Source organism: Trachemys scripta, chromosome 3 (genome assembly GCF_013100865.1).
Source record: "Trachemys scripta elegans isolate TJP31775 chromosome 3, CAS_Tse_1.0, whole genome shotgun sequence".
NCBI classification, from domain to species: domain Eukaryota; kingdom Metazoa; phylum Chordata; order Testudines; family Emydidae; genus Trachemys; species Trachemys scripta.
This window is the reverse complement of record NC_048300.1, coordinates 165,540,235-165,566,765: the sequence shown is the minus strand read 5'-3', so window position 1 is coordinate 165,566,765 and position 26,531 is coordinate 165,540,235. Positions and strand designations below refer to the sequence as shown.

Genomic DNA, 26,531 nt, shown 5'->3' with positions numbered 1-26,531 from the left:
TGATTGAGAGTGTGGAAAATTCAAAGTTATCCTTGCACATTTTTTCTTTTGAACAAAAGGAGAATATTTTTAACAACACACAAGCAAATCAAATCTCTACATTTTTTCAATAGAAAGATTTTATACACTGAAGAAGAGATTAACCCTGCAAGATGTTCCTGCAAGTTGTTCTGCACAAGTTGGCCCCTCTGTCTGTGTTAAGCTTCCAAGAAGTCAATGGACGTGCACATGAGTCTCCCAATATGAACAACTTGCAGGATCTGTGCCCTGGGAGATCATGAATAAAAATTTTAAAAATAAAGAGCAAACACATACAACCACAAAAACTTTCCAGGCTGACTGAGGAATACAATAATTAGATACGAGAAAAGGAGGAAAGAGACAAGAGATTTTTTCCTAGTTCCCAAAGAAATACTCTGACAAAAAAAAAAACAAAGCTATCAATATGAGCATTTGAAATATTTTGTGCCATATTTCATTATCTTTATTCATAAGGAATAGTATTCATTACTCTATGAATGATCACACTGCAATTAGTGGAATCACTTGTTAAGTAAGGTGCTACTGAACCTGATACTCTGTACCCCCTTTGTATTTAATGCCCTAACTTACCCTTGCACTAAACCAGAGTTTGTATGTTTTTTTTTTTTTAAACGGAGCCAAGTTTTGAGAAGTTAAATTTTGTTTGCAACCAAGTTCTAAAGACTTTTTAAAGAGTGTTTATAACCATCAACTTTGAAGAATATATTGCATCCTAAAAATAATTTATTCCAGCTTTCTTTGCGCAGTTCATAGAGAAACGTTCAATTATCTAAACTACTTTGTTTGACTTAACACATGCATATGAAGTTATGTAATTTCATTTCTCTAATTAAGCAAAGTGTACAATGGTCATTCATAATACTAATGTAATTGGTTACAATTCCAAGTTATAGTCTTGTCCTCCAGAAATAACAAGGTCATGCAGTAATTCTTATATGTTAAAATTATGTTTGCAGTTTATCCAAAACTGAGCATGCAGACACATTCACTAAGGGTAAGGTGTCAGCCCCTGATGGTGACCATGCCACGCTAACATATCCAGGCTTCACTACTGTCAGCTTCAGAAAGAGCAGCTCGCCAGACTTCTGGTCCCAAGCAAGGTACAGTGATATGATAATCTAGAACAAGCTATGTGGGTGAACGCAAGACAAATTAGGTGTTACAATTCAACCAGATCTTATGGTTTATATCTTTTTATTACATTATTTTTGAACTATGCTTAATAACATTATAACATACATTAAGACAATTAGGCAAATTTACCCCAGTGGTAAAAGAAATTGAATTATGAAAATGTTTATCATTTGCCAACCAGCTTTAGTATTTAGCAACTATAGTGCTAAGTTTCATACATCAATTGTCACCCTGCCAGGTTATGTCCAAAAATATTTAATGTGCATTGCAATGCTTTTATAGTTACCAGATTTCCTGAAAAGATTTGTACTATATTGGCCACAAAGCATTGCCATAAAAATCACCTTATGAAATCTCTGCTATCTTTCTCCTTTAAAAAAAAAAAAGACTTTATAGAGGGTACTTGAAATAATAATTTAGATTTTCAGCTGTGTATAGGTTAATAAACATGTACAGCATTTAATAAACAGTGTACAGCATTTAAAAACACAAAATATCAAGTGTTTATACAAGTAAGTTTGTATATAGGTAATTAGTAAGCCACAGAAGATCGGGTACTAGTGCTGATACAGACATCACCTTCGATGTGCAGTGAGTTATGAAGTGAAGCAGATTCAAAGTTTCCATTACCCACTAATAATGCACAGTTAAATGTCCTTACTGCAGTTAAAGTACCCACTGAATGTAGTTGCGGAAGAGGGGGTTAAAGATGAAAACAGTGTTTTCAATTTCAGCTTGCAACCTCTGCAATAGGGAAATTGTTAATATCCCAATTAAATAGAAGTGACTGAATATCAGTACTTTAAGCAATCTTTCCTCTGTTATTAAAACCAAAAATCTGTTTTGGCTATTTTAATCTCATAGACTCATCGATTTTTACGGTCAGAAGGGACCATCATGAGCTATTTTAATCTCACAGGCTCATAGATTTTAAGGTCAGAAGGGACCAGCACCCTAGTCTGACCTCCTGGACCTTGCAGTCCACAGAACCTCACCCACTCACTTCTGTAACAGACCCCTAACATCTCTGGCTGAGTTACTGAAGTCCTCAAATCATTATTTAAAGATTTCAAGCTACAGACAATCCACCATTTACAGTGCTTTAAACCTGCAAGTGACCGGTGCCCCATGTTGCAGATGAAGGCGAAACACCCTCAGGGTCTCTGCCAATCTGATACAATGGAAAATTCCTTTCCAACCCCAAATCTAATTAGACTCAGCCTTAGATTTCCCAGTGATTTCCTCATTTTTCATCGCTAGATCACTTCGTTTCATTTTCTATAAAATAATAATAATAAAAAAAAAATCAAGAGCTGTTTACAACAAAATTAACCTTAAAATGCAGTTGTACTCTGAAAACTGATTAAAAATGACAATGTTTTTCCATGTTTACAATCTCAATTTCCATATCATGTGTGCTAGCTTTACAAGTCAGAAGATATTATGCAACTGGCAATTCTATAAACTCAACCTGAGAATCTGGACTTAAACTGGGTTCTTTTCTTTTCACATTAGCATTCCATAAGTAACCTGGCCTCAAAGTGACTGTGTAACTATTGTCTTCAGGTGTAACTTGATTGGCCCTGTCACTGGAGCTTAGAAAACAACTATACTAAACGAAGCAGAAGAGCGAGAGAAAGTTAGATTCTTTCTAAGCTGTGTTTGTTCTGGAGTGTTATTAAGAATAAAAGTAGTCAAAACTTTTTGTTTGTTGCTAAACTAAATCTTTATATGCAAGGAACAGATATGATGGATTAGAAAGTACTACTTTACACTGTCCCCTTTCAATATCCAACCACACTTTAAGGACTTATTTGAGAGGGTTTTTGTTTTGTTTTTGTGTTTTTTAAATAAAAAAGTAATACTGGCTTAAAATTTCAGAGTGCTGCTATTGGTTATCCAGCACTTCACTTGCACCCCAATCAGTTACTTAATTTTGATTAATACAGAAAAATCAGTCATAAGTATTAAAAGAAGCTTTGGACTGATTTTTTCTCTACAACATGAAATTTAGTTGAATCAGAGGAGGAATTGCAGTGCAATAGATATTATGCATATAGCATTAATCACAGTTTAAAGTGCCAAATTATACCTAAGAGGGAAAAAAATTCAAAAAAATTCATTCTACAGTAAAAGGCTGTTATTCCAACTACATTTATTGTGGCTGTCCCCCAGTATGTATAGGAGATCACCCAGCCTAGTAGAGCAGGTCCTACACATTTTAAGTTCAAAGCTTAAATAAAAGATCAAATATGAAGAATGCAAATTTAATAGTTTCAAAAATATAAACCATTTAGCTTTCAGAAATTTTCAATAGATTAATATTTTTTTTCTACATTGGTTCTTTAGGTCCTACCTTTACTAACTCCAGTGATCCTGCAGCCATTATCCTCAACTTGCTGATTTTCTAATTCATTTGCCACTAAGTTTGACTTACCCTTTTGATTTTGGAGCCTTGCATCCTGCTAGCAATTGTTGTTCATCGTCTTTATTGAACATAGAGGTCACTTCTTTCCAACCCCGAAAACCTGCACTCTGAACCTACACAAGGTAGTAAAAATACCAATGAAAATGCATTACAAACTTACTCCCAGCGCTTGAAAAGCCCACCCTCTATGGCAAGTATAAATAAATCTTTTCCAGGCAGTTACCATCAGCTTACACAGAATCTCTTTCTCCTCCTTCCCCCTACCTCCCAATCATCCTTCTGAGAGAAAGGCATTTCTTAAAGACATATCCTGGGCCAGATTCACTGGTCCATTAAAGCTACTTTGCACCTTAAAACCAGCTGAGCTGGCCAGTGAGGACAAAAGTAGTGGCTTCTATGACCTCTGACACAGATTCGGTCACAGAGATCCCCTTGGGACTGTCAACTAATGTGTTGAAATTACCTCTGAGCCCGTTTTCCCTGCCAGCTTGGGACTCCAGAACCCTGCCTTGTTGAGCCAGGCATGCTAGCCTGCTGCAACACAGACCCAGGGTGTGGGCCATGCCCCCAAAGCTGCAGACTAACTAAAAACAGCTCAGCAGGTTACCTTTCTCCAGCACCCAGACACGCTGCTCCCAATGGGATCCAAACCCCAAATAAATCCGTTTTACTCTGTATAATGCTTATACAGGGTAAATTCATGAATTGTATGCCCTTTATGTCAGTGATAGAGAGATACGCACAGCTGTTTGCTCCCCCAGGTATTAATCACTTACTCTGGGTTTATTAACAAACAAAAGTGATTATATGAAGTATAAAAAGTAGGATTTAAGAGGTTTCAAGTAATAACAGACAGAACAAAGCAAGTCACCAAGCAAAATTAAACAAAACACACAAGTTTAAGCCTAATACATTAAGAAACTGATTACAGGTAATATCTCACCCTCAGAGATGTTCCAATAAGCTTCTTTCACAGACTGGACTCCTTCCTAGTCTGGGCCCAATCCTTTCCCCGGTACAGTCCTTGTTAGTTCCAGCAGATATTTCAGGTGGTAAGCAGGGGTTTTCTCATGACTGGCAGCCCATATTGTCCTGCTCCACCCCCTTTTATAGCTTTGGCACAAGGCGGGAATCTTTTGTCTCTCTGGGTCCCCACCCCACCTTCTAAATGGAAAAAGTACTAGATTTAAGATGGATTTCATTATCAGGTGACATGGTCACATGTCACTATAAGACCCCCTAGTCTCCATTCTTCCTGGGTTGACCCACACATACACAGGAAGGCTTTCAAATAACTAAGGCCATTTACAATTGATTGTTTCTGGAGCACCCTTAATGGCCTCCACTTAATATGTTTACATCAGTGATACAAGTTTATATCTTATTCTCCTAACTCCAGATATAGAAATAATACATGCAAACAAATAGCTTGTTATCTACGAAGTGTGTTCATCCTTTCTAATGACACCATACAAGAGGTTTTAGCGTAAAGCATATTCCAGTTATGTCATATTCATAAGAATATTTCCATAAAACATATGGAGTGCAACGTCACAACCTCCATCCCGCTTCTCTTTTTCTGGCACAATTGGAGTGGCTAGGGAGTCTCTACATCCGGGCATTCAAACAGCTACCAGACCCCTTTCTTGGGGCCTGAGGCTATTTTATGCCAGAGACATACCCCAGCAGTCTCATGGCCTTAGGATTTGGGGAATGCAAAGACAGTTTAAAGCCACCTCTGTCAACCTTTCTCCATCTGTGCTGTGGTCCTGCACAGACACACCAAAGAATGGCTCTTAGCCCTTTGGTTGTGAAGATAATCTTCCAAACATGACCACTGTGTAAAATGAAGTCTTCCCAAGTCTGCAGACAGACAGCTCCAGGACCTCTGCCGCTATTCAGAGCTTTCCTGAGCTGGAATATAGTAAAATCTGACCAGTCCTCTTAGTTTTCACTGCTACTTTTTCAAACCCTTGGGCCAGCAATGAAATGGACATGAATCAGGTTATTTTCACGCTGAAGTGGCTGTTTGGGAAAGCCCTTAAACATCAATGGAGGAAGACATTGGAGTTATTCACTGAGGAGGCACAAAAACAGAGGTCATGTAAGCAGCAAGGTAGAGGAGCAAAGACACCCTGTGCATAGAAGCCAGGAGACTCTGTGATTATAAGTTTATGTGGGGGGGGGGGAGAGGGGAGGAGGAAGAGAGAAGAGAGAGAATCTTCTTCCCTTGCAGTAGCCAGAGGGGATTTGGAGGTAGCTTCAAATTTAGTCCACAGCTAACTAGTCAGACGTAGATACAAAAGAAACTCTAAACAGAATCCAAGAACAACACTCTAGTAGGAGTCCAGGCACACTCCCTTTTCTCAGAAGAATGAAAAGGATCTCTCCCAGATATCATCATTGGGACCTTCCTATTTTTCCATACTGGTCTTTGGGAGTAGACTTAGTCCTTTGGCTACAAAAAACTTAGTACATCTTCCAGTCCTATGTGGGAGTGCACAAGGATACACAGATGAATGTGAAGAGGTGGGTAAGAAAGACTGGAATAAGTGTGGGTGAAGGGGAAAAATACAGGAAGCAAGGTGTGATGCTGTATGGAATCTGTGGGATGCTTGAGGATATTATGAATATCAATATTGTAAATTTGTAATGAGTTATTCCAGATAGACCACGTAAGGTATCTGCAAAAATGTTATAATTTGCCAAAAATTATAATATAATTTGTGTGTTTGTATGACCTTTGAATTATGAGTTAAAGAGATGTCTGTATTTCAAACTTGTACTATGCTTCTGGGTAACACCCTGCAGACCGTTTGGCATCAGCATTGCCTAGCCTGCTTAATGGCCCATTAAGGCCCATCAGCTATAAAACTGGACTGAAGAACTTGTGGATCTAAACACGGAGAAGGCCTGGAATTACTTCAAGTCAAAGTTGCAGAAACTATCAGAAGCCTGCATCCCAAGAAAGGGGAAAAAAATTCATAGGCAGGAGTTGTAGACCAAGCTGGATGAGCAAGCATCTCCGAGAGGTGATTAAGAAAAAGCAGAAAGCCTACAAGGAATGAAAGATGGGAGGGATCAGCAAGGAAAGCTACCTTATTGAGGTCAGAGCATATAGGGCTAATGTGAGAAAGGCCAAAAGCCATGTAGCCATGGACCTTGCAAAGGTAATTAAAACCAATAGTAAAAGGTTCTATAGCCATATAAATAAGAAGAAAACAAAGAAAGAAGAAGTGGGACCGCTAAACACTGAGGATGGAGTGGAGGTTAAGGATAATCCAGGCATGGCCCAATATCTAAACAAATACTTTGCCTCCGTCTTTAATGAGGCTAATGAGGAGCTTAGGGATAATGGCAGGATGACAAATGGGAATGAGGATATGGAGGTAGATATTACCACATCCGAGGTAGAAGCCAAACTTGAACAGCTTAATGGGACTAAATCGGGGGGACCAGATAATCATCATCCAAGAATAGTAAAGGAACTGGCACATGAAATTGCAAGCCCATTAGCAAGAATTTTTAATAAATCTGTAAACTAAGGGGTTGTACCGTATGACTGGAGAATTGCTAACATAGTTCCTATTTTTAAGAAAGGGGAAAAAACGTAGTCCAGGTAACTACAGGCCTGTTAGTTTGACATCTGTAGTATACAAGGTATTGGGACAAAAATTTGAAGGACAAAGTAGTTAAGGACATTGAGGTCAATGGTAATTGGAACAAAATACAACATGGTTTTACAAAAGGTAGATCATCCCAAACCAACCTGATCTCCTTCTTTGAGAAGGTAACAGACTTTTTAGACAAAGGAAATGCAGTGGATCTAATTTACCTCTATTTCAGTAAGGCATTTGATACGGTTCCACATGGGGAATTATTAGTTAAATTGGAAAAGATATGGAACAATATGAAAATTGAAAGGTGGATAAGGAACTGGTTAAACGGGAAACCACAACGGGTCATACTGAAAGATGAACTGTCAGGCTGGAGAGAGGTTACTTGTGGAGTTCCTCAGGAATCAGTTTTGGGACCAATCTTATTTAATCTTTTTATTACTGACTTTGGCACAAAAAGTGGGAGTGTGCTAATAAAGTTTACGGATGACACAAAGCTGGGAAGTATTGCCAATACAGAGAAGTACCAGGATATCATACAGGAAGATCTGGATGACCTTGTAAACTGGAGTAATATTAATAGGATGAAATGTAATAGTGAAAAGTGCAAGGTCATGCATTTAGATATTAATAACAAGAATTTTTGTTATAAGCTGGGGACTCATCAGTTGGAGGTAACAGAGGAGGAGAAGGACCTCAGAGCATTGGTGATCACAGGATGACGATGAGCCGCCAATGTGATATGACCGTGAAAAAAACTAATATGGTCTTGCGATGCATCAGGCGAGGTATTTCCAGTAGAAATAAGAAGGTATTAGTACCATTATATAAGGCACTGGTGAGACCTCATCTGGAATACTATGTGCAGTTTTGGTCTCCGATGTTTAAAAAGGATGAATTCAAACTGGAACAGGTACAGAGAAGGGCTACTAGGATGATCCAAGGAATGGAAAACCTGTCTTATGAAAGGAGACTCAAAGAGCTTGGCTTGTTTAGCCTAACCAAAAGAAGGCTGAGGGGAGATACGATTGCTCTCTATAAATATATCAGAGGGATAAATACCAAGGAGGGAGAGGAGTTATTTAAGCTCAGTACCAATATGAACACAAGAACAAATGGATATAAATTGGCCATCAGGAAGTTTAGACTTGAAATTAGATGAAGGTTTCTAACCATCAGAGGAGTGAAGTTCTGGAACAGCCTTCCAAGGGGAGCAGTGGGGGCAAAAGACATATCTGGCTTCAAGACTAAGCTTGATAAGTTTATGGAGGGGATAGTATGATGGTATAGCCTAATTTTGGCAATTAATTGATCTTTGACTATTAGCGGTAAATATGCCCAATAGCCTGTGATGGGATGTTAGATGGGGTGGGATCTGAGTTACTACAGAGAATTCTTTCCTGGGTGTCTGGCTGGTGAGTCTTGACCACATGCTCAGGGTTTAGCTGATCACCATATTTGCGGTCAGGAAGGAATTTTCCTCCAAGGCAGATTGGCAGAAGCCCTGGGGTTTTTTCACCTTCCTTTGCAGCGTGTGGCACGGGTCACTTGCAGGAGGATTCTCTGCACCTTGAAGTCTTTAAACCATGATTTGAGGACTTCAATAGCTCAGATATAGGTTAGAGGTTTATTACAGGAGTGGGTGGGTGAGATTCTGTGGCCTGCGTTGTGCAGGACAATCATAATGGTCCCTCAGCAAAACATGCAGGGGGAAGCCTATGGACAGAACTCTAAGGCTTTCAGGCTACATCTGGGCAGCTTGTGCTTGAAACAAAGGAAGCACAGGCCACATGGCAAAAGACTATAAAAGGCAGCTGCATCTTCTCCATTTGTCTTCAATCCTGCTTCTTACCTCTGGAGGAACTTTGCTACAAACTGAAGCTCTGAACAAAGGACTGAATGACCCATCCAAGCTGTGAATGTATTCCAGAGGGACTTTCAAGCCAGCAAACTCACCAATACTGCTAGGAACCTGATATATGGACTTTGAAGTCTTTGTATGTATGTGACTGTTTTACCATTTAACATCTCTCTTTTTGATCTTTCTTTTTTCTTTATAATAAACCTTTAGTTTTAGACACTAAAGGATTGGCTGGCAGCATGGTATTTTGGGGTAAGATCCAAACCTATATTGTCCTGGTAATGTGGCTGACCCTTTGAGGTCAGAAGAACATTTTGTATATGTGAGGATGTTTTTAAAACAACTTCTCACTTTACTGGACCTATGTGCTGACTGGGAGCCAGAGAACTGGAATACAATAAAGGGGTCTGTGTGCTTTCTTTTTTTGCTTCTTGATAATCAGTGTGGGGAATGAGAAGCAGAGTTTGTGACTGGTTGAGGAGAATAACTTCACTGTCACCCACCAGTCTTGGGAGTATTTGCCCTCCCTTTTGCGACCTGCCCTGACCTTGGCATTTCCAATGAGGGCTGCCCTAGGCACCCCACGTCACACAAGGTAGAGAACAAAATGTCGGAGAAGGGAGAAAGAAAATTATTACAATAGCCTTTTACCTTTTATAATATGATCTAATTATAAATAACTTATTTTTCCTTAGCCAAATGGCAGTCTAACCCATTAGAAATCATGCAATCCAGCCTAAGTTCCAAGTGTCTTAAAGAGGAAGTGTAGGGATTAAAACAAGAATTTTGCAGACTTCGCTTCAAACTCACCTTTTATCAGCACTATTCCTTAATTCAGAATTGAGATGTGCAGCTGCAACTTCTGCATCCCTAACCTGCCTTGCACTGTTTTGAGAACTCCTCCAGCAATGCCTCTAGCATGATAACCCAGAGACCAAAGAACAAAATGTTCCGAAGTTGTAATTTTCCCAGTGAAAGCCTGGTAATCTCTTCTGTGTTTTATATTCAATTTAAAATATCTAAATTAATTTCACTGAACTTGATATCGATTTAAAGATCTATATTTGGAATAATTAACAGGTCTAGTACTCCAAACCGATAAAATGTATAGGTCTGCAGATGCACTTTAGAGAAAGAATGAACAGCCAATCTCTTATCTGTCATGATGTTATTCAATAAGAATATAATATCCTCTTCAGAGAGCTATTCCTTCAATACATAGCAATTTACATATTCACCAAAAAAAGGGGTGCCTTCAACACAAGCCTATGCTCTTGTCAGATATATAGCTATAGTAATAGCTCTGTACCAGAAGTCTTTCAAAAATTATTTACTATATTTCCTACCCCTTAATGGAAACTTCTAAAGCTTATTCAGAATTTCCAAATTTAAAACTTCCAGTTCAATTTATAGAAAGGTCTTAACATCCAAAACAGCATGAATATAACTTTTACTGAAAGTTAAACATGCTGTACATCATCTTCGACCAGGACTCCTCTCTAGGTCCTCGCACCCAGGCTATGTCTAAATCTGGCAGATAGAATGGATAGAAATTCCATATTTGAATAATAAGAATATAGCAGTAGGAATATACTACCAACCACCACACCAGGATGGTGATGGGGACTATGAAATGCTCCAAGAGATTAGAGAGGCTATAAAAATTGAAAACTCAATAATAACAGGGGATTTCAACTATCCCCATATTGACTGGATACATGTCAGCTCAGGACAGGATGCAGGGATAATATTTCTAGACACCATTAATGACTATTTCTTGGAGAAACTGGTCCTGGAACTCACAAAGGGAGAGGTAATTCTTGATTTATTCCTAAGCGGGGCATAGGATCTGGTTCAAGAGGTGAATATATCTGAACCATTTGGTAATAGCAACCATAATATAATTAAATTTAACATTCTTGTGGGAGGGGATGCCAAAGAAGCCAACCACAGTAGCATTTAACTTCAGGAAGGGAGACAAAAATGAGGAAGCAAGCTAAACAGAAATTAAAAGATAGTCACAAAGGTGAAATGCCTGCAAGCTGCATGGAAAAGTTTTAAAAACATCATTATAGAGACTCAAACAAAATATATATCCCCAAATTAAAAAACAATAGTAAGAGGACCATGGCTAAACAACGAAGTAAAAGAAGTGATTAGAGGCAAAAAGGCATCCTTTAAAAATTGGAAGTAAAATCCTACTGAGGAAAATAGAAAGAAGCACAAACTCTGGCAAGTAAAGTGTACAAGTATAATTAGGAAGGCCAAAAAAGAATCTGAAGAGCAACTAGCCAAAGATTCAAAAACTAACAGCAATTTATTTATTTCTTATATATATATATATAAAAAGAGTACATCAGAAGCAGGAGACCTACCAAATAATCAGTGGGGCCACGGCACATTTGAGGTGCTAAAGCAGATCTCACAGAAGAAAAGGCCATTGCAGAGAACCTAAATGAATTCTTTGCATCAGTATACACTTCAGAGGGTGGGAGGGAAATTCCCACATCTGAGTCATTTCTTTTAGGTGACAAATCTGAGGAACTGTCCTAGACTGAGGTGTCAATAGAGAAGGTTTTGGAACAAATTGATAAATTAAACAGTATTATCTCAGGACCAGATGGGATTCACCCAAGAGTTCTGAAGGAACTCAACTATGCAACTGCAGAACTACTACGTGTGGTATGTTACTTATCACTTAAATCAATTTCTCTACCAGATGACTGGAGGAGAGCTAATATGACACCAATATTTTAAAAAGGCTCCAAAGACAATCCTCGTAATTACAGGCCGGTAAGCCTAACTTCAGTCCCGGGCAAATTGGTAGAAACTATAGTAAACTATAAAATCATGAAACACACAGATGAACGTGATTTGTTGGGGGGGGAGTAGGGGTAGAGAAGGGGAAGAATCAACATGGAAATCATGCCTCACCAATCTACTAGAATTCTTTGAGGGGGGTCAACAAACATGTGGACAAGGGTGATCCAGTGGATATGGTGTACTTGAACTTTCAGAAAGCCTTTAACAAGGTCCCTCACTAAAGGCTCTTAAGCAAACTAAGCAGTCCTAGGATAAGAGGGAAGGTCCTCTCATGGATCAGTAACTGGATAAATGATAGGAAACAAAGGATAGGAATAAATGGTCAGTTTTCAGAATTGAGAGAGGTAAAGAGTGGTGTCCCCCAGGGGTCTGTACTAGGACCAGTACTGTTCAACATATTCATAAATGATCTGGAAAAAGGAGTAAACAGCGAGATCTACCCCCAATGAAGACAGAGGTAAGAAACCATTTTCAGGCTCTCTGCACAGGTACTATGGCGGAAAATGGTTTGGGAGAGTCATCTGAGGGAAGGGATCAGAAAGAGACCCCATCGACCAGAAGGCATGGGAGGCATTGTCCTAGGATGGGGGTTCCACCACCACCACTCCCAAGAAGAGGAGACGGGTGGTCGGGGACTCGCTCCTAAGGGGGACAGAGTCATCCATCTGCCGTCAAGACCAGAAGCTGGAAGTGGACAACAGGGGATGGACCACTCAATGATTGCCTGTTCTGTTCATTCCCTCTGAAGCACCAGACATTGATCACTGTTGGAAGACAGGCTACTGGGCTAGATGGACCATTGGTCTGACCCAATATGGACGTTCTTATGTGCTAATCATCTCTAAGATATATCCTTTCCTATGCACACAACTAAAACTCTCATTCAAGCTCTCACCATTTACATCTCAATTACTGCAACATCCTTCTCTCATCCTTCACAAATACAACCTTGCCCAGCTCATATCCATTCAGAATACTTCTGCAAAGATCATTTCCCTAGCCCATTACTTTCACCATGTCACCTCTCTCTTTGCCAGAGTCCACTGCCCCTTCACCACCCGCTATCACATCAAGCATAAGATGTTTGTTTTCATTTGCAAGACTCTTCCCAGCCTATCACACCCTACCTATCATCTCTCATTTGTTATATAGAAGACAACTTTCGCCTACAATTGGGCTATGATCTCAGCCTCTATTGTCCACTTGTTAAATTTTCTAGAAGCACCTTTGTACTTTCTCCCTTACTGACCCTCATATTTGGGAGGAACTCCCAGTTAGATTTACCACCTTTCTAATTGCTGGTAACCGGACCCCTGAGCCCCATCCCAAGGCCCCACCCCACCTCTTCCCCCAGACTCCACCCTTCTCACCCTATTTCCCCAAAGCCCTGCCTCTGCTCTGCCTCTCCCCCGGTCAAGGTTCCTTCCCCACTCTGAACTCTAGGGTATAGATGTGAGGACCTGCATGAGAACCTCTAAGCTTAACTACCAGCTTAGATCTGGTTTTGCTGCCACCACCCAAATTATTTATGAGTTATTTGGGAAACTCTGTCTACCTCCCCCCCCAGAATATCTCCCTCCCAAGTACTATAACCCTTTCCTGGGTAGCCTTGAGAGGCTTCTCCACCAATTTCCTGGTGAACACCGATCCAACCCCTTGGATCTTAAAACAAAGAGAAATTAACCATTCCCCCTTTCTCCCCCCCCCACCAATTCCTGGTGAGTCCAGATCCAACCCCCTTGGATCTTAAAACAAGGAAAAATCAATCAGGTTCTTAAAAAGAAGGCTTTTAATTAAAGAAAGAAAGGTAAAAATCATCTCTGTAAAATCAGGATGGAAAATAACTTTACAGGATAATCAGATTCAAAGAGCCCAGAGGAACCCTCTCTAGCCTTACGTTCAAAATCACAGCAAACAGAGGTAAACCCTCTAGCAAAAGGAACATTTATAAGTTGAGGACACAAAGATAGAACTAACACGCCTTGCCTGGCTGTTACTTACAAGTCTGAAATATGAGAGACTTGTTCAGAAAGATTTGGAGAGCATGGATTGATGTCTGGTCCCTCTTAGTCCCAAGAGCGAACAACCCCCAAACCAAAGAGCACAAGCAAAAGCCTTCCCCCCACCAAGATTTGAAAGTATCTTGTCCCCTTATTGGTCCTTTGGGTCAGGTGTCAGCCAGGTTACCTGAGCTTCTTAACGCTTTACAGGTAAAAGGATTTGGATGTCTCTGGCCAGGAGGAATTTTATAGTATTGTACACAGGAGGGCTGTTACCCTTCCCTTTATAGTTATGACACCCCCCCAGGGCTCCATCCCCATTGCTCACTCCTCTCTGCCCACCCCAATGGATTGTCTCAAGGAGCCTGCCTGCAGGCAGGAGGCAGCCCCAGCTGAGCTGGCATGGGTTAATGACCCAGCGCCTCCCCCCACTCCATGGTAACAAGACTTTTGGTTCGAATTCCATTTAAGGTTTCCAGGTCCCCTTTTTGACTGGACTTTCCAGTCAAAAACTCTAAATGGCACCTGGACACAGAAGCCAAAAACTGGACTGTCTGGGTGGCAACCCTATTCCCAGTAAACATCTGCAATACTAACTCATGATTCTCCTTAAAAAACCTCCTCAAAACTCTCCTTTGCCATGATGCCTACAAAAGACTTGACAACAGTTAGGCTGCTGGTGCACTGAGACCACAGTCTATCATGCTGACCAACAGTGTCTTATGGTTTCCTCGTATCCCCCTCCCCCCCAATAGGTACATCTGTATCCATCTGTTTCTTTCTTGTCTTGGCTTTGTAAGCTTCTTGGAGCAGGAAGAGTCTTTTTCTTGTGTGTCTGAACAGATCCTAGCAAAATGGGGTTCTAGGGTTCCTAGGTGCTACGATAATACAAATTAATAATAATAATAGTGTGAGTAAAAGAGGAATCCTTAAAAGCCATTATTATTAAAAAGTTTCACACACACACACACACACACTTCATTTAATGACTGTTAAATTTGAATCAGGACACATCTCACCAACTCAAAACCTGAAAAGTATGGAAATAAGTTAACGGTAAAGTCTCCTGTGTTCCTTGCCATTTTCACATTGTCTACCTCTCGCTCAGTAAAATTCCCCAACCCTCCTTCACTTTCAACTCCAACAGAAACCAAAAAACAATGCATACTTGAACTTCCTCAAACTCGCACTCTAGCGCAGTACCTTAACAGTGACTTCAAATGCTGCTGCACTGATGCGCTCTCCCCCATGTGCTGACTGACTGTTTTCTCCAAGCCCTTCCCGCCCTTCCTTCATGCTCTTCCTCCCTCTCCTTTCCATTGTTTCTCTGTCTAGCTAATTTCTTTCTAACATAACCTCACTGGAAGCATTGAAATAACAAACCAAAAAGTTGTGGAACTAACATGACATTTGCAATCAATTCATTGTGTATTCTGCTTGAAAGTTCTACTACTTTCTCCTACTCTATGTATGACTTTTCTATTTACATTGTAAGTGCTTTGGGGCAGGACTGTCTCTTGTTCTGTGTCTGTACAGTGCCTATTACTCTGGGAGCCTGTTCTCAATTGGACCTGGAGACTACTGTAATAATAAACATGATTCATAATTGTATCATCACACATTCCATTCATTTGGGAAGTTATTCTACCTTAACTTTGCTGAGATCATCGTTAGAGTGGTACACTACCATCAGATTATGACTAAATTGGAACACATATTGCTTTTCATATCTCTTGGAAGTAGAAATACAAGGAATCTACAAGGCTTTTCATCTGTCACATTATTTCCATGGTTTTCAGGTTTTGAGTTCATGGGCTGTGTCCTAATGCAACCTTAACTGTCACTAAATGAAGATGGTGTATGTTTATTTCTTAGTGTTTTATATATAAGACACACATTCATTCATACACTTGCACAGGGTTGATGATAGTTCTTAGTAGATAGTTCTCCAGGGTCAGGGAGGTGAGAGGAAGAGTTGACAAATGACTGAAATGTGAAAACACCTTCATTTTAATGTGTCAAAGCCACAATTTATACATAATAGTTCTTAAAACTACAAATTTGTGTTACAGGGTGTTTTCTCATTGTGTGAATTAAATAAATCAGTTGTTTTTAAAAAGAAAACTTTATAAACAACATTTGTCACGTACAACCATAACACCCTTTCACATAGGTCAATAGCAGGATTTGAACCATCAGACCAGAAATCTACCATTTGACCTACAAGAGTAATTGCTAGTCTCTAATTAGTTCAGCCACTAGCACATGATTTTACGCACACTTTCCCAATACATCTATTTTCTAGACAACAGTAGTATACCGAAAGTCAGAAATTCTTAGTTCAGTACCAGGATAAGAGTGTGGTTTAGCAGTTAGAGTCAGAACAACAAAATGTATTCAACTGCAGCTGGATAGCTAGGATTTGAGTCTATCACATTAAAGTCCTGGGTTGTTTATCTGCAGTGACCTGATGTAACCACTATAATTTATTTGTTGAATAGGTAGGCAGCTCATACGTGACATCTTTCTCGAGCAGTTAAGTGCATGGGAATAAAAGCTAGAGCTGGTAAAAAAAAATGTATGAAACATTTTGCCGATCAAAACCAAAATATTTTGTGGAAACATTTTGGTTTCAGCTAAAATTTTGTTGGAAAGGTTTCTCAGGTCAAAGATGGAATGTCTGGTCTGAGACAAAGAGATCCCTCCAGAATAGCCAGGACACTCACCTCACCTGTCCGATTCAGAGCAGGGACATTAATCTGCATCTCCCACATCCCAGGTGAATGCCCCAACTATTGGGCAATTGACTATTCTGCAGTGGGTTGCTCTTATGATTTTACACACACACACACACACACACACACGCGCCCAACATTCCAAAGGTATCATTCCTCCAATGAGGGAGGAAAACAAATGTCAAAACATCAACATTTTTTGTGAAACAGAAATGTTGTTTTCCCATCAGTCGTAAGATTTAAACTCATGAACTCCTCTTTCAAACTTTCCCCTAAACTACTGGGGGAGTGTCATTGTCTCCCCCCACCTCCGTAGGCGTGTCATGTTATGTTGTTACTGATAAAAGGCTTGGCAGAATTTGATTTTGTTGTTGTTGCAATTTTGATATATAATATTAATGTTTATTTTTAAGCTTTTTTTTTTTTTTTTTTTTTTTTACTATTTTTATCAATTGAAATTTTCACAGTGAGGGAAATTATGGGAGGGATCAGACAATAACGATGTAATGACCATACAGGAGATTCAAAAAGTTAACAGTTTTATAAAGCTTTAAAATACAAACTGTCAATATCACATGTCAAAAAATACAAATTAAATACTCTTAAATCAAACTCTAATTTCTAAATCAGCATTTTTCTTACTTTGCCTATCTGTAAATTTCAATGATCATCGCTGGAAATAATTTGTAGTAGGTTTGTATGTATACTGTGAAATCAATGTTTACTGACATTTACCAATAAAAACTAATCCTTCCAAGCCTACTGATAAATCTGATAGGTTTGACTTGGTTCATTTCTTTTCAGTTATGGAAAGAAAGTGAAAAATCATGACCCAGATTACCTAACATATAACTGATATTGTATAACCAGAACATGAAGAGCAGCTCATGAAGAAAAGCACAAACCCCAGAGTATTTAGATTTCCAAAGGGTGTCTGAAAAGAGGAAAGACATCCAGTGAAAATTTTAAAAAGGTCATTTTGCAAACCTTATAATTTTCTCCGTAGAAACCCAATTTTCAAACCACAATGAAAAAGTCATAGTAGTAAAAATTTACTTTGTTAATTTTTTGTCATCGTAATGACATTATTACAAAATAAAGGTTTCAAGCTCCAGTTAAACTGAAAAATTCTCACTCAACCTTACCTATGAAGTTATGACCAATGATTTCATAGTTAGTTTGCAAGTCTCCACTGTCAATGTAAAGGGCAGGAGTGGGTACTCCCATCTCTAGAAGTCTCTTTTCCATAAAGTATTTAGAGGGAAAAATCCATTGAAGGGTAATTGGATGATTTGTAGATCCCCAATCTCTTTGAGTGTTGTTTCACATCTCTGATGAACAGGAAACAATCTAATTTCCACAGTTTATTGGTATCATTAGCCCAAACTCAGTTATATATTCAAACATTGACCTTTAAAATTAAAGAGATGTAATTTAACAAAGCTATAATTCAACTAAAATCTCTTGTCTGACAAGAAAATAGAATACTATTAAAAACTATATTTGCCTGTGATATTAGCCTTTTAGAAAGGTAACTTTAAAGTAGACCCATGAGGGGCCAGAATCCATCTTACAGATTGCAGTCAACTGTTCTCATAGTGTCTCTGAGAAACAACAGAAACTAATGAAGGAGCATCCCTTTGAAGTCCAATACTCACCAATAGAACTGGAGGTATATGAAGGTCTGACCTATGTTGGCTGGACTCATGAAAGCAAGGAGTGTTCCCTTCAGAGAAAAGCCAGCCACTGCAAGAACCCCCTTTCTTATCCTATCTGACATTTTAGGTGATTAAAGGACTGGGCTGCTGTAATGCAGTGTCCCACACAACCCTCCTTCAGTACCATTCAAGGTCAATAGGACTAATGATTAAAGATCAATCAACTAGCATCAGGGAAACCATCTTCTCTTTAGAGGTTTCTAAGGATCTGATGCCCTCAGAGCAAATTCCTCCACTTCAGCTGGCTAAAACTCCAGCTCCAGCAGTACTCTACTTTCTGTACCATGAAAAAGCTGCCTTTAATTGGCATAGCTGAAAGTGGGATCTTGCATAGTCACTTCCACAACAGGATGCAATCTACTACTCCATAGTTTAGTTTTGTTTCCTCCACTCCACCAATGTTTCCAAACTCATCACCTATCTGTTAGATTCTCAGTGTCTTCTGTTCCCTCTTTCTTACAGCATCCTCTGCACAATACAATCTCCCTGAACTCATCCACAGGCCCCTATTCTGTCCTCCTTTAAGTCCTTTTTAAAATACCTTCTGTCATGTTGACTATAATGATTCAAGTTGACTTCTATATAAATTGCGTATAGATTGCCTACTGTTACTCCTTTTCCTCAGACCTCTCTGTCTACTTGTTTGGGTCTACAGTTTGCCCTTAGATTATGAGCTTCTCAGATGAGGGGCTGTCCTTCTTATGCATTTAGAAAGCCCACTTAGTGAGTGTTACTAGAAATAAATAACTCTCCACAACTATACTAATATTTACTCAATGTAGCATGACAGTGCATATTATGCTAGATTTCTATACTAGGCAGGCACCTTTGTTAGCCAATAAACAAGAAATGACACAACATAAGATCCTTCTGAGAAGAAGTAAATCATCACTGAAGAGTCCCTTTTAAGTTAATTTTACTGCCAAAGGTACATAATTCATCATTAAAACTGTGCCAGAGGGCTAGAATGGGCATGAAGAACTGGAAGCTATAAGAATGAGAGTCACAGTTAAAAGGAAACAGAGCAGGAATTCTGACAGTATTAAAAAGGAAATTGCAAAACATTATCTAGAAGTCTGACACATTAAGTACATGATGAACCTCCACTAAAAAAATTAAATTAAATTAAATTTAAACAAAAATAAAAATGAGAGACTATTGTAAATGTACCTGAAGGTAGGATGGCAGTTATTAAAACATACAGAATACCTTATCTTGAGAAATCACAAAATTCAGTAAGAGTTAGACAGTGAAGTTAGACATCTGGAGATAAGATTGTACAGGTGTGACACAGATGGTGTCAAAATAGGAGAGTAAAATATGTTTGGGCTCTTGGGTTTACTACAAAAAAATAATTCCTTTCTAAAGTAATCACTGGTTATAAATTTGACTGCATTCCACCCAGACATTTTCCTCTTCCTCCTGATTACATGGACTCTAAGTGGGGGGGAGCTTTAAGAAAACAAGAGAGGGTCTCCCTGCTCTCAGTTCTGGTGCCACAGCAGTCCCTGGCTTCCAAGAGTAGCAATTGGAGAAAAGTCTTGCTCAGCTCCCACAGCCATACAATGGAGAATATGCTGTGCAGATGGAATCTTCAGAGAATTTAGCTACCAAACTCTTAACAAGTCTCTACTTAGCATTTGTGAACTGAGTTTTTCATAACTTGACCCAGTTTGGCCATATTTTCACCAGGATAGCTTAAGGCACATTTCTGACACTAGGTCAATCCCTTTGCCAAATTTCAGGCCCATTCCCCAACGCATGGATGCACTAGAGCTTTTCAGCAAAGATTTGTAAGAATTTATTTCACCTGGGCAAAATAATTATTTTCTACTAACTATGATCTGAGAAATGAGTGAACTGTTTGCACAGGAATGTTTCCAAAAAAGTTCAGCCTGATACAGATACCTGACATGGACATTTTTGCTCCAAATGGTTGAAGTTTGGCAAAGTTATAAGCAACTGAAAACAAGGTCTTATAATGGAAAGTGTCAGGCAACCTTAACTACAAATGTTGCTAACTCCACTATCTATAATAAATACATTAGGCCTTATTGCATGTATGAATTTAAATATAATATCAAATAAATCTCTTATCCAATCTGGAACTTGCCCCCAAATACCGAAAGACAAGAAAAACTGTTTCTGGGCTCAATTGCTGACAAAAGGCCACTCTGCTCTGTGGTTTGAATAGGCTGCAGCTCCAGCGCCTAAGCTGCCTTCATATCCACCTACAATTTCCAATACACACGATAAAAAGTGAATTACTTACTTCCCCACAAACCAGCTCCATTCCATCTTTTCCAAAACTGTCTTGTTAGTCACTGTGAGAGTCACCAGATTCCCTCCCTCTCCAACCACACAAAACTTCCAGCTGTGCTTTATTGTCCTTAGTTACATCGATTCAGTACAGGGATTCTGTTATAGCCATGAAGTACATGAATGGCCTCCCAACATGTGTAATTCTTTATCAGAGATTAAATGTTCCAAAGAACCTCACTGCATCACAGTTTTTAAAAGTTTAGATTACCCAAATAAAGAACTGAAATGATTCCACAGACACTAACAGTTGGAGAAAAAGGCAATAAAGGGAAAAGGCAGAGCTGCCAAAAAATTTCTCTAATGTATCTGTTTAACAGAAGTTTGTATGATAATGACAGCTCACTGATTTAGCTGGTGAAATGTTTCCTTGAAACCAAAACAAGGGTTACAAGTCTTTACAAATGATTAAGAAAGTCTACAGAAAGTCCCAAAATAGAAACAATTTTAAAGAATTCTTTTTCATTGTTTTGAATTTCCAACATCTGGCCTGAAATCCATTAAAATTTATCTTTGATACAAGGAGTCAATTTTTTCCACTACCATATTTTACATGAAGCAAAAAAAAAAAAATCCAGGAAAATGATAGTGCACTTTGATCTTATAATTTCAGTAAAAACCATCATCTAACACAGTGGTTTTCAAACTTTTTTTCTGGTGACCCAGTTGAAGAAAATTGTTGATGCCCACGACCCAGTGGAGCCGGGGATGAGGGGTTTGGGGTGTGGGAGGGGGTTCTGGGCTGGGGCAGGAGGTTGGGGTGCAGGGGTGAGGGCTCCAGGGTGGGGCCAGGAATGAGGGGTTCAGGGTGTGGGAGGGGGTTCTGGGCTGGGGCAGGAGGTTGGGGTGCGGGAGGGGGTCAGGGCTCTGGGCTGGGGTTGCAGGCTCTGGGGTGGGGCTGGGGATGAGAGGTTTGGGGTCTAGGAAGGGGCTCTGGGTTTGGGGGGGCTCAGGGCTGGGGCAGGGGACTGGGGTGTGGGCTTACCTCAGGCAGCTCTCAGGCAGCAGCGCAGCGGGGGTGCAGAGGCAGGCTTATTGCCTGTCCTGGCACCGTGGACAACTCTGGGCCTCCCCTCTCCCGCGCCCCTGCCAGGAATTATCCAATGGGAGTGCAGAGCTCAGGGTGGGGGCAATCCCCGCTTAGGAGCCAGACCTGCTGCGGACCACTTCTAGGGCACAGCGCAGTGTCAGAACAGGTAGGGACTAGCCTGCCTTAGCTGGGTAGCACCACCCATGGGACTTTTAATGGCCTGGTCGGCAGTGCTGACCAGAGCCGCTGCCCTGTCCCTTCCATTCCAGGACCCAGTTCTGGGTCGCGACCCACGGTTTGAAAACCACTGATCTAACAAAGATGAGGCAAAGAAGTAACTTTCATACATTATTAATAGAAAGTATCCTTTTACACTAATTAAACTATAGTTAAATCACTTTGCTCAATTCATTTGGAATTTCAAAACAAGTTCTTACTTGCAATAATTAAGCTCAGCTTCTGATCCTTTAACCTTCAACTCATGCATTTTTAAAAGAGTGTTTGTTCTGGGGAGGTTTAAAGTAATAAATTTTACTGGCTGCACAAATTGTTTTAATTTGCTTTTGCTTAACATGTAAAACAGAGTCCCAAACCACTTGTGGTCAGAGGGCAAGTCAAACGTGGAAAGATGCATCCATTTGACTTTTTATCTTTTATAGCCTGTTATACATACCCTTTGAAAATTTTCTTAGCCCTCTACTTCAGTTATTCCTGTGGTTCCTTGCTTTTTTATTTTATTTTAATAGTACTCCAACTTTTGAGAAAAAAAATAGTAAAAGACTTGAACAGATGTAAAAAAAGAATTAGTACAAAGCCATAGCTAATAAAAACTCAAGTCAGGGTGCAGAAAAGAAATCAGGATTTTCCTAACATGCATTAACAGAAAAATGCATAACATGAAACAAGTATCATTACCAAAGGAACAAATATTTACCTTTGTTGCAAGTTGTGACACAGAAGATGTAACTTCATCATGAGGAAACTGGTCCTTATTCTTGGGGGAGGGGGGGGAGGGACGAGGGGGAGGCAGAGAAAAGGAAATACTACAGTCAGTTACAGTTGAACAGTAAGTAATACTTGTTTCAGAATATTCACGTGTCTTTATTTTACTCATCTCATCGGTAAATTATGAAGATATAATATGCAACTCAAATGTTTATAAAACCTAATGAAAAATGAAAGATGTAAACAAAACCTCATTCAGATCAATGCCAAGTTGTGTTTCAAAAGTTATAAATAGACAAACCATCGCAATATATAAAAGTAAAGAAATAAACTTCCACCAGGGATTATCTTTACCTCAACATTCTACTGATGTCGTTTTGAACTATATTTGAAGTCTCATTTCGATGACCATGTTTTATTACTATCTCATGTACAGAGCTATTTTTTTTTCCTTGGATGTAATCTTACTAGTTCTCACGAGTTAAGCAAGATGAAGCCTTCTCAACAGGTCAAGCCTGTTCATTATATAGACTGGAGACTTCCAAGGAAAACCAAAGTACTGCAGGAAGTAGTAGCACATTTCTCTCCAACTCGGAGCTAAAACTATTATCCTACGGAGGCACTAGTATACCATGCTGCCACAGGTGCAGTCTTCAAAATGAGACAAAGTAAGATCCTAATCACTTGTGATAATTAGAGACTCTATGCATGTCTTCCTTAACATCCTACCCAAATTTTATTCTGCTTACCCAAATTCCCCACCATGGACTATAGTCTCCTACTTCAGTTCCTGTCACTAAATGTAGTGTAGTGTTTCTGGAACCATTACACTGGTTGTTACATCCCAGAGAAAGCTGCATTTTGGAGATAAGTATAGTGATCTCTACATTAGCAGCAGCAGGCCTAGTTGTTAGAGTACAGGACAATGTCAGGACCTCCTGGGATCAGAAAAAACCTAAAAAAATTACTTGCTGGGGCTTTTGGCAAGTCAGTTAACCTCTGCATTTTGGTTAGCTATATTTAAAATGGGAGAATACTATCACAGATGGGAGTTGAAAGGATTAAAGAGTTACGGCTTATACAATACTTTAACGATGAAAAAGTGTTATACAAATTCTAAGTATTATTAAATGGTTAATACTTTTCTTTTAAAAAATGTTGAGGCTTTGAAAAGGAGCTATATTAAAAATAAAGTCATCCTCCACCCCTCATTTTCAGCTAACTCCTGTGTCAGCTCTAAAAGAGTTGGCCCAGCTTACAAGACCTTACGCTCTACTTGATGGCACTTCTCTTTTTTGATGTTTAGATATAATGTGTTCATTTCTGAATGCTGCATCCAATCAATTCAAAATTTCTGAGCATGTTCTAGGCATCAATGGGGAGAAACTTACTCATGTTGGTAAAAAGTAAAAAAAATAAAAGGAGGAAATGGGGGACACACAGAGCACCTGGCATCTGGTTAGCAGAACTACCAGGTTCAAACACCTCTTTCATTGTCTATAGAGCAAAGAACCAGTTGATAGCAGCCAGTAAACACAGTCCATCATACCAATACTCCTCATTTCAGCTCAGCCCATCCTCCCACTACAATTTAGACAGAAAAAGAATGGGGAAGGGGAAGGGAGGGAGCTCCTGGCATGGGGTGGGGATCTGCAGGGAGTCTATTAAATAAAGAGGCAAGGGAGATTGACACAGGAGAGTGAAAGAATGCAAGGTACCCTTGCTGTTTGCAATGAGCTTGGCCTACACAAGCAACAATGTGTGGCCTACTAGTATTTTAACTAAGGGTTTGGCACACAATTAATACCAACATTAGTCCAAAACTCTGCTGATCTTTTGTTGCAGTCTGAGAAGTAAGATTCTTTGTATGTGTTCACACATACAAATATGCTCGTGTAATGGAGATGTGAGCAGGGTAGGGAAACACCACAGAGTTATTTAAACAAATTCAAATTAGCTCAGTGAAACCCCCAGGAAAGAAACAGATGAGGAAAAAGCCAGTTAAACATTTCCCTCCACACTTATTATATCTTTATAAATATATATTTTGAACACAGTGATTTCAAGATGACAATTATTACTATTAATGAAACTACATTCCCTGCTTTTTTTCTCTCAACACCACACATTACTAAATGCTTTTGTGATTGATAAATAATAGTATATATTTATTACTCCTATTATTATAGGTGGGGAGAGATTAGAGGGTTTTTTTTTTAAAAAAAAAGGTTTTATTCTAGAATTTCTCTACCGGCATATTTCATGCTCAGTTTCCTTTACCATGCCAATTTTTCCTACATAATAACATTTGATGTTCTGATTATTTCAGAATTATTCACTGTAATTTAGGTTTAGATAATGTATAATATTACACTATTTCTTTTTGCTTCCATGTTGAACTCTTAGGGCTACAGTCTTCTGTTGCTGAACAGGTAACTAAATGCTAATGTTCCATGCATTTGGGAAACTGATCAAAAACAACTTTCCCGGTTTGGCAATAGAATGTCAGTACACACAATGTTTCCACAAGGAAACACAAGTGTCCTTTTGTTGGACATACTGTAAACCATAAAGTACTCAAGGGATTAATTCAATAAGCAACAAACTTTTTTATACAAAGATTATACTGTTGATCCACTTTTCCTCAGTTTCCCTTGTGTTTAAGTAATAAACTAGTCTCTTTTGATCATTCACGTTAATAATAAAGAATGTATCAAAAGGGGCCATACAGGACAAGAGCTGCCCTACTACATAAACGGCAAATTATTAATTATTTCCAATCAGTGCGTCAACCTCATACTAAGTAAGTCTGGATGTCAAAAATCAAAAGCATGAAAAAAGTGAACAGTTGATAGCAAAAATAAATCATCTGTAAGACAGATTTGGGTAATGATCACTTTTACGGTAAATCCTTAAATGTAAATTGTTGCTTTGCTGCTCACCTTTCTTAATCCCCTCCTCCCCCTCCCCGCAATTGATCAAGGAGTTAGGCATTGTAATTTTAAAATGTCTATATTGTAGTGATTACAAATTTAGGCTAGGTTAAAAACTTGAGATATTTAATTTCTCAGGGAAAAGATCAAAGGATATTCCCAGCCTCCCTCCATGCCTGAAAACATGCTTTGAAAAAGGGATATGAAAATCACCCAGGAAACTACAAACCTGCAAATTAGCCTCTATAGTTGGAAAGATTCCTGAGTCACAGATTACAGATCAAACAGTAGAACAACTATATAGGCTGATCAGAGACAGTCAGCGCAGATTTAGAAGAGGTGGTCATGCCACCTGATTAACTTCTTCGAAGAAGTGACAATGAGAGCTGTTGCAAAGTAGTAGATAGTTTACTGGAGTTCAAGGTGGCTTTGGTACTGTGTCAAAAAAGATACACAGGGCTAAGTATATTATTAAGGCAAAATTTCTTCTTGTCTGAATTAAGAATTGGCTTCAAGGACAAAAGACAATGGTAAATGTCAACAGCTTCAGGTACGAAGGAAGCAACAAGAGGTACTGGAGTGACATTAGTATTATGCTCCATTTTGTTCGTTGTGCATGAATATATCTGGAAAAGGGACTGTGCAGGAAGATATACATATTTACAGTCATGTCAACATTAGAAAATGAGTGATCATGTTTAAATGAACACAGAAAGAACGGACATAGTAAAAGCTTTAGTGACATATTTCATTTAATATTACGACAACTACCTGAAATAAAATAAACTTGGGTCGGAGATGAGTGCTGTCACATGACTGAGCATGCAGATGTTAGAAAAACTAAATCTGCACATTTCAGAAGAAGAAATTAAGAAGGGTTGTTTGTCAATATTACTCAGCAATAATTTTTTACCTCTAGGACATAAGGCTACATGTTCAAGTACCA

General features: G+C 39.1%; 1 protein-coding gene across 1 annotated transcript in view; it reads right to left on the bottom strand.

Annotated features, from left to right (window-relative positions):
- TDRP (testis development related protein) overlaps positions 1-26,531 on the bottom strand; it is a 100,161-nt gene that overhangs the window by 3,526 nt on the left and 70,104 nt on the right. Inside the window, exons 3-5 of the mRNA XM_034766899.1 lie at positions 25,815-25,846; positions 22,642-22,701; positions 3,614-3,717 (exon numbers count right to left, since the gene is read on the bottom strand). Coding sequence (XP_034622790.1) covers positions 3,614-3,717; positions 22,642-22,701; positions 25,815-25,846 — 196 coding nt within the window. The remainder of the gene's footprint in view (positions 1-3,613; positions 3,718-22,641; positions 22,702-25,814; positions 25,847-26,531) is intronic.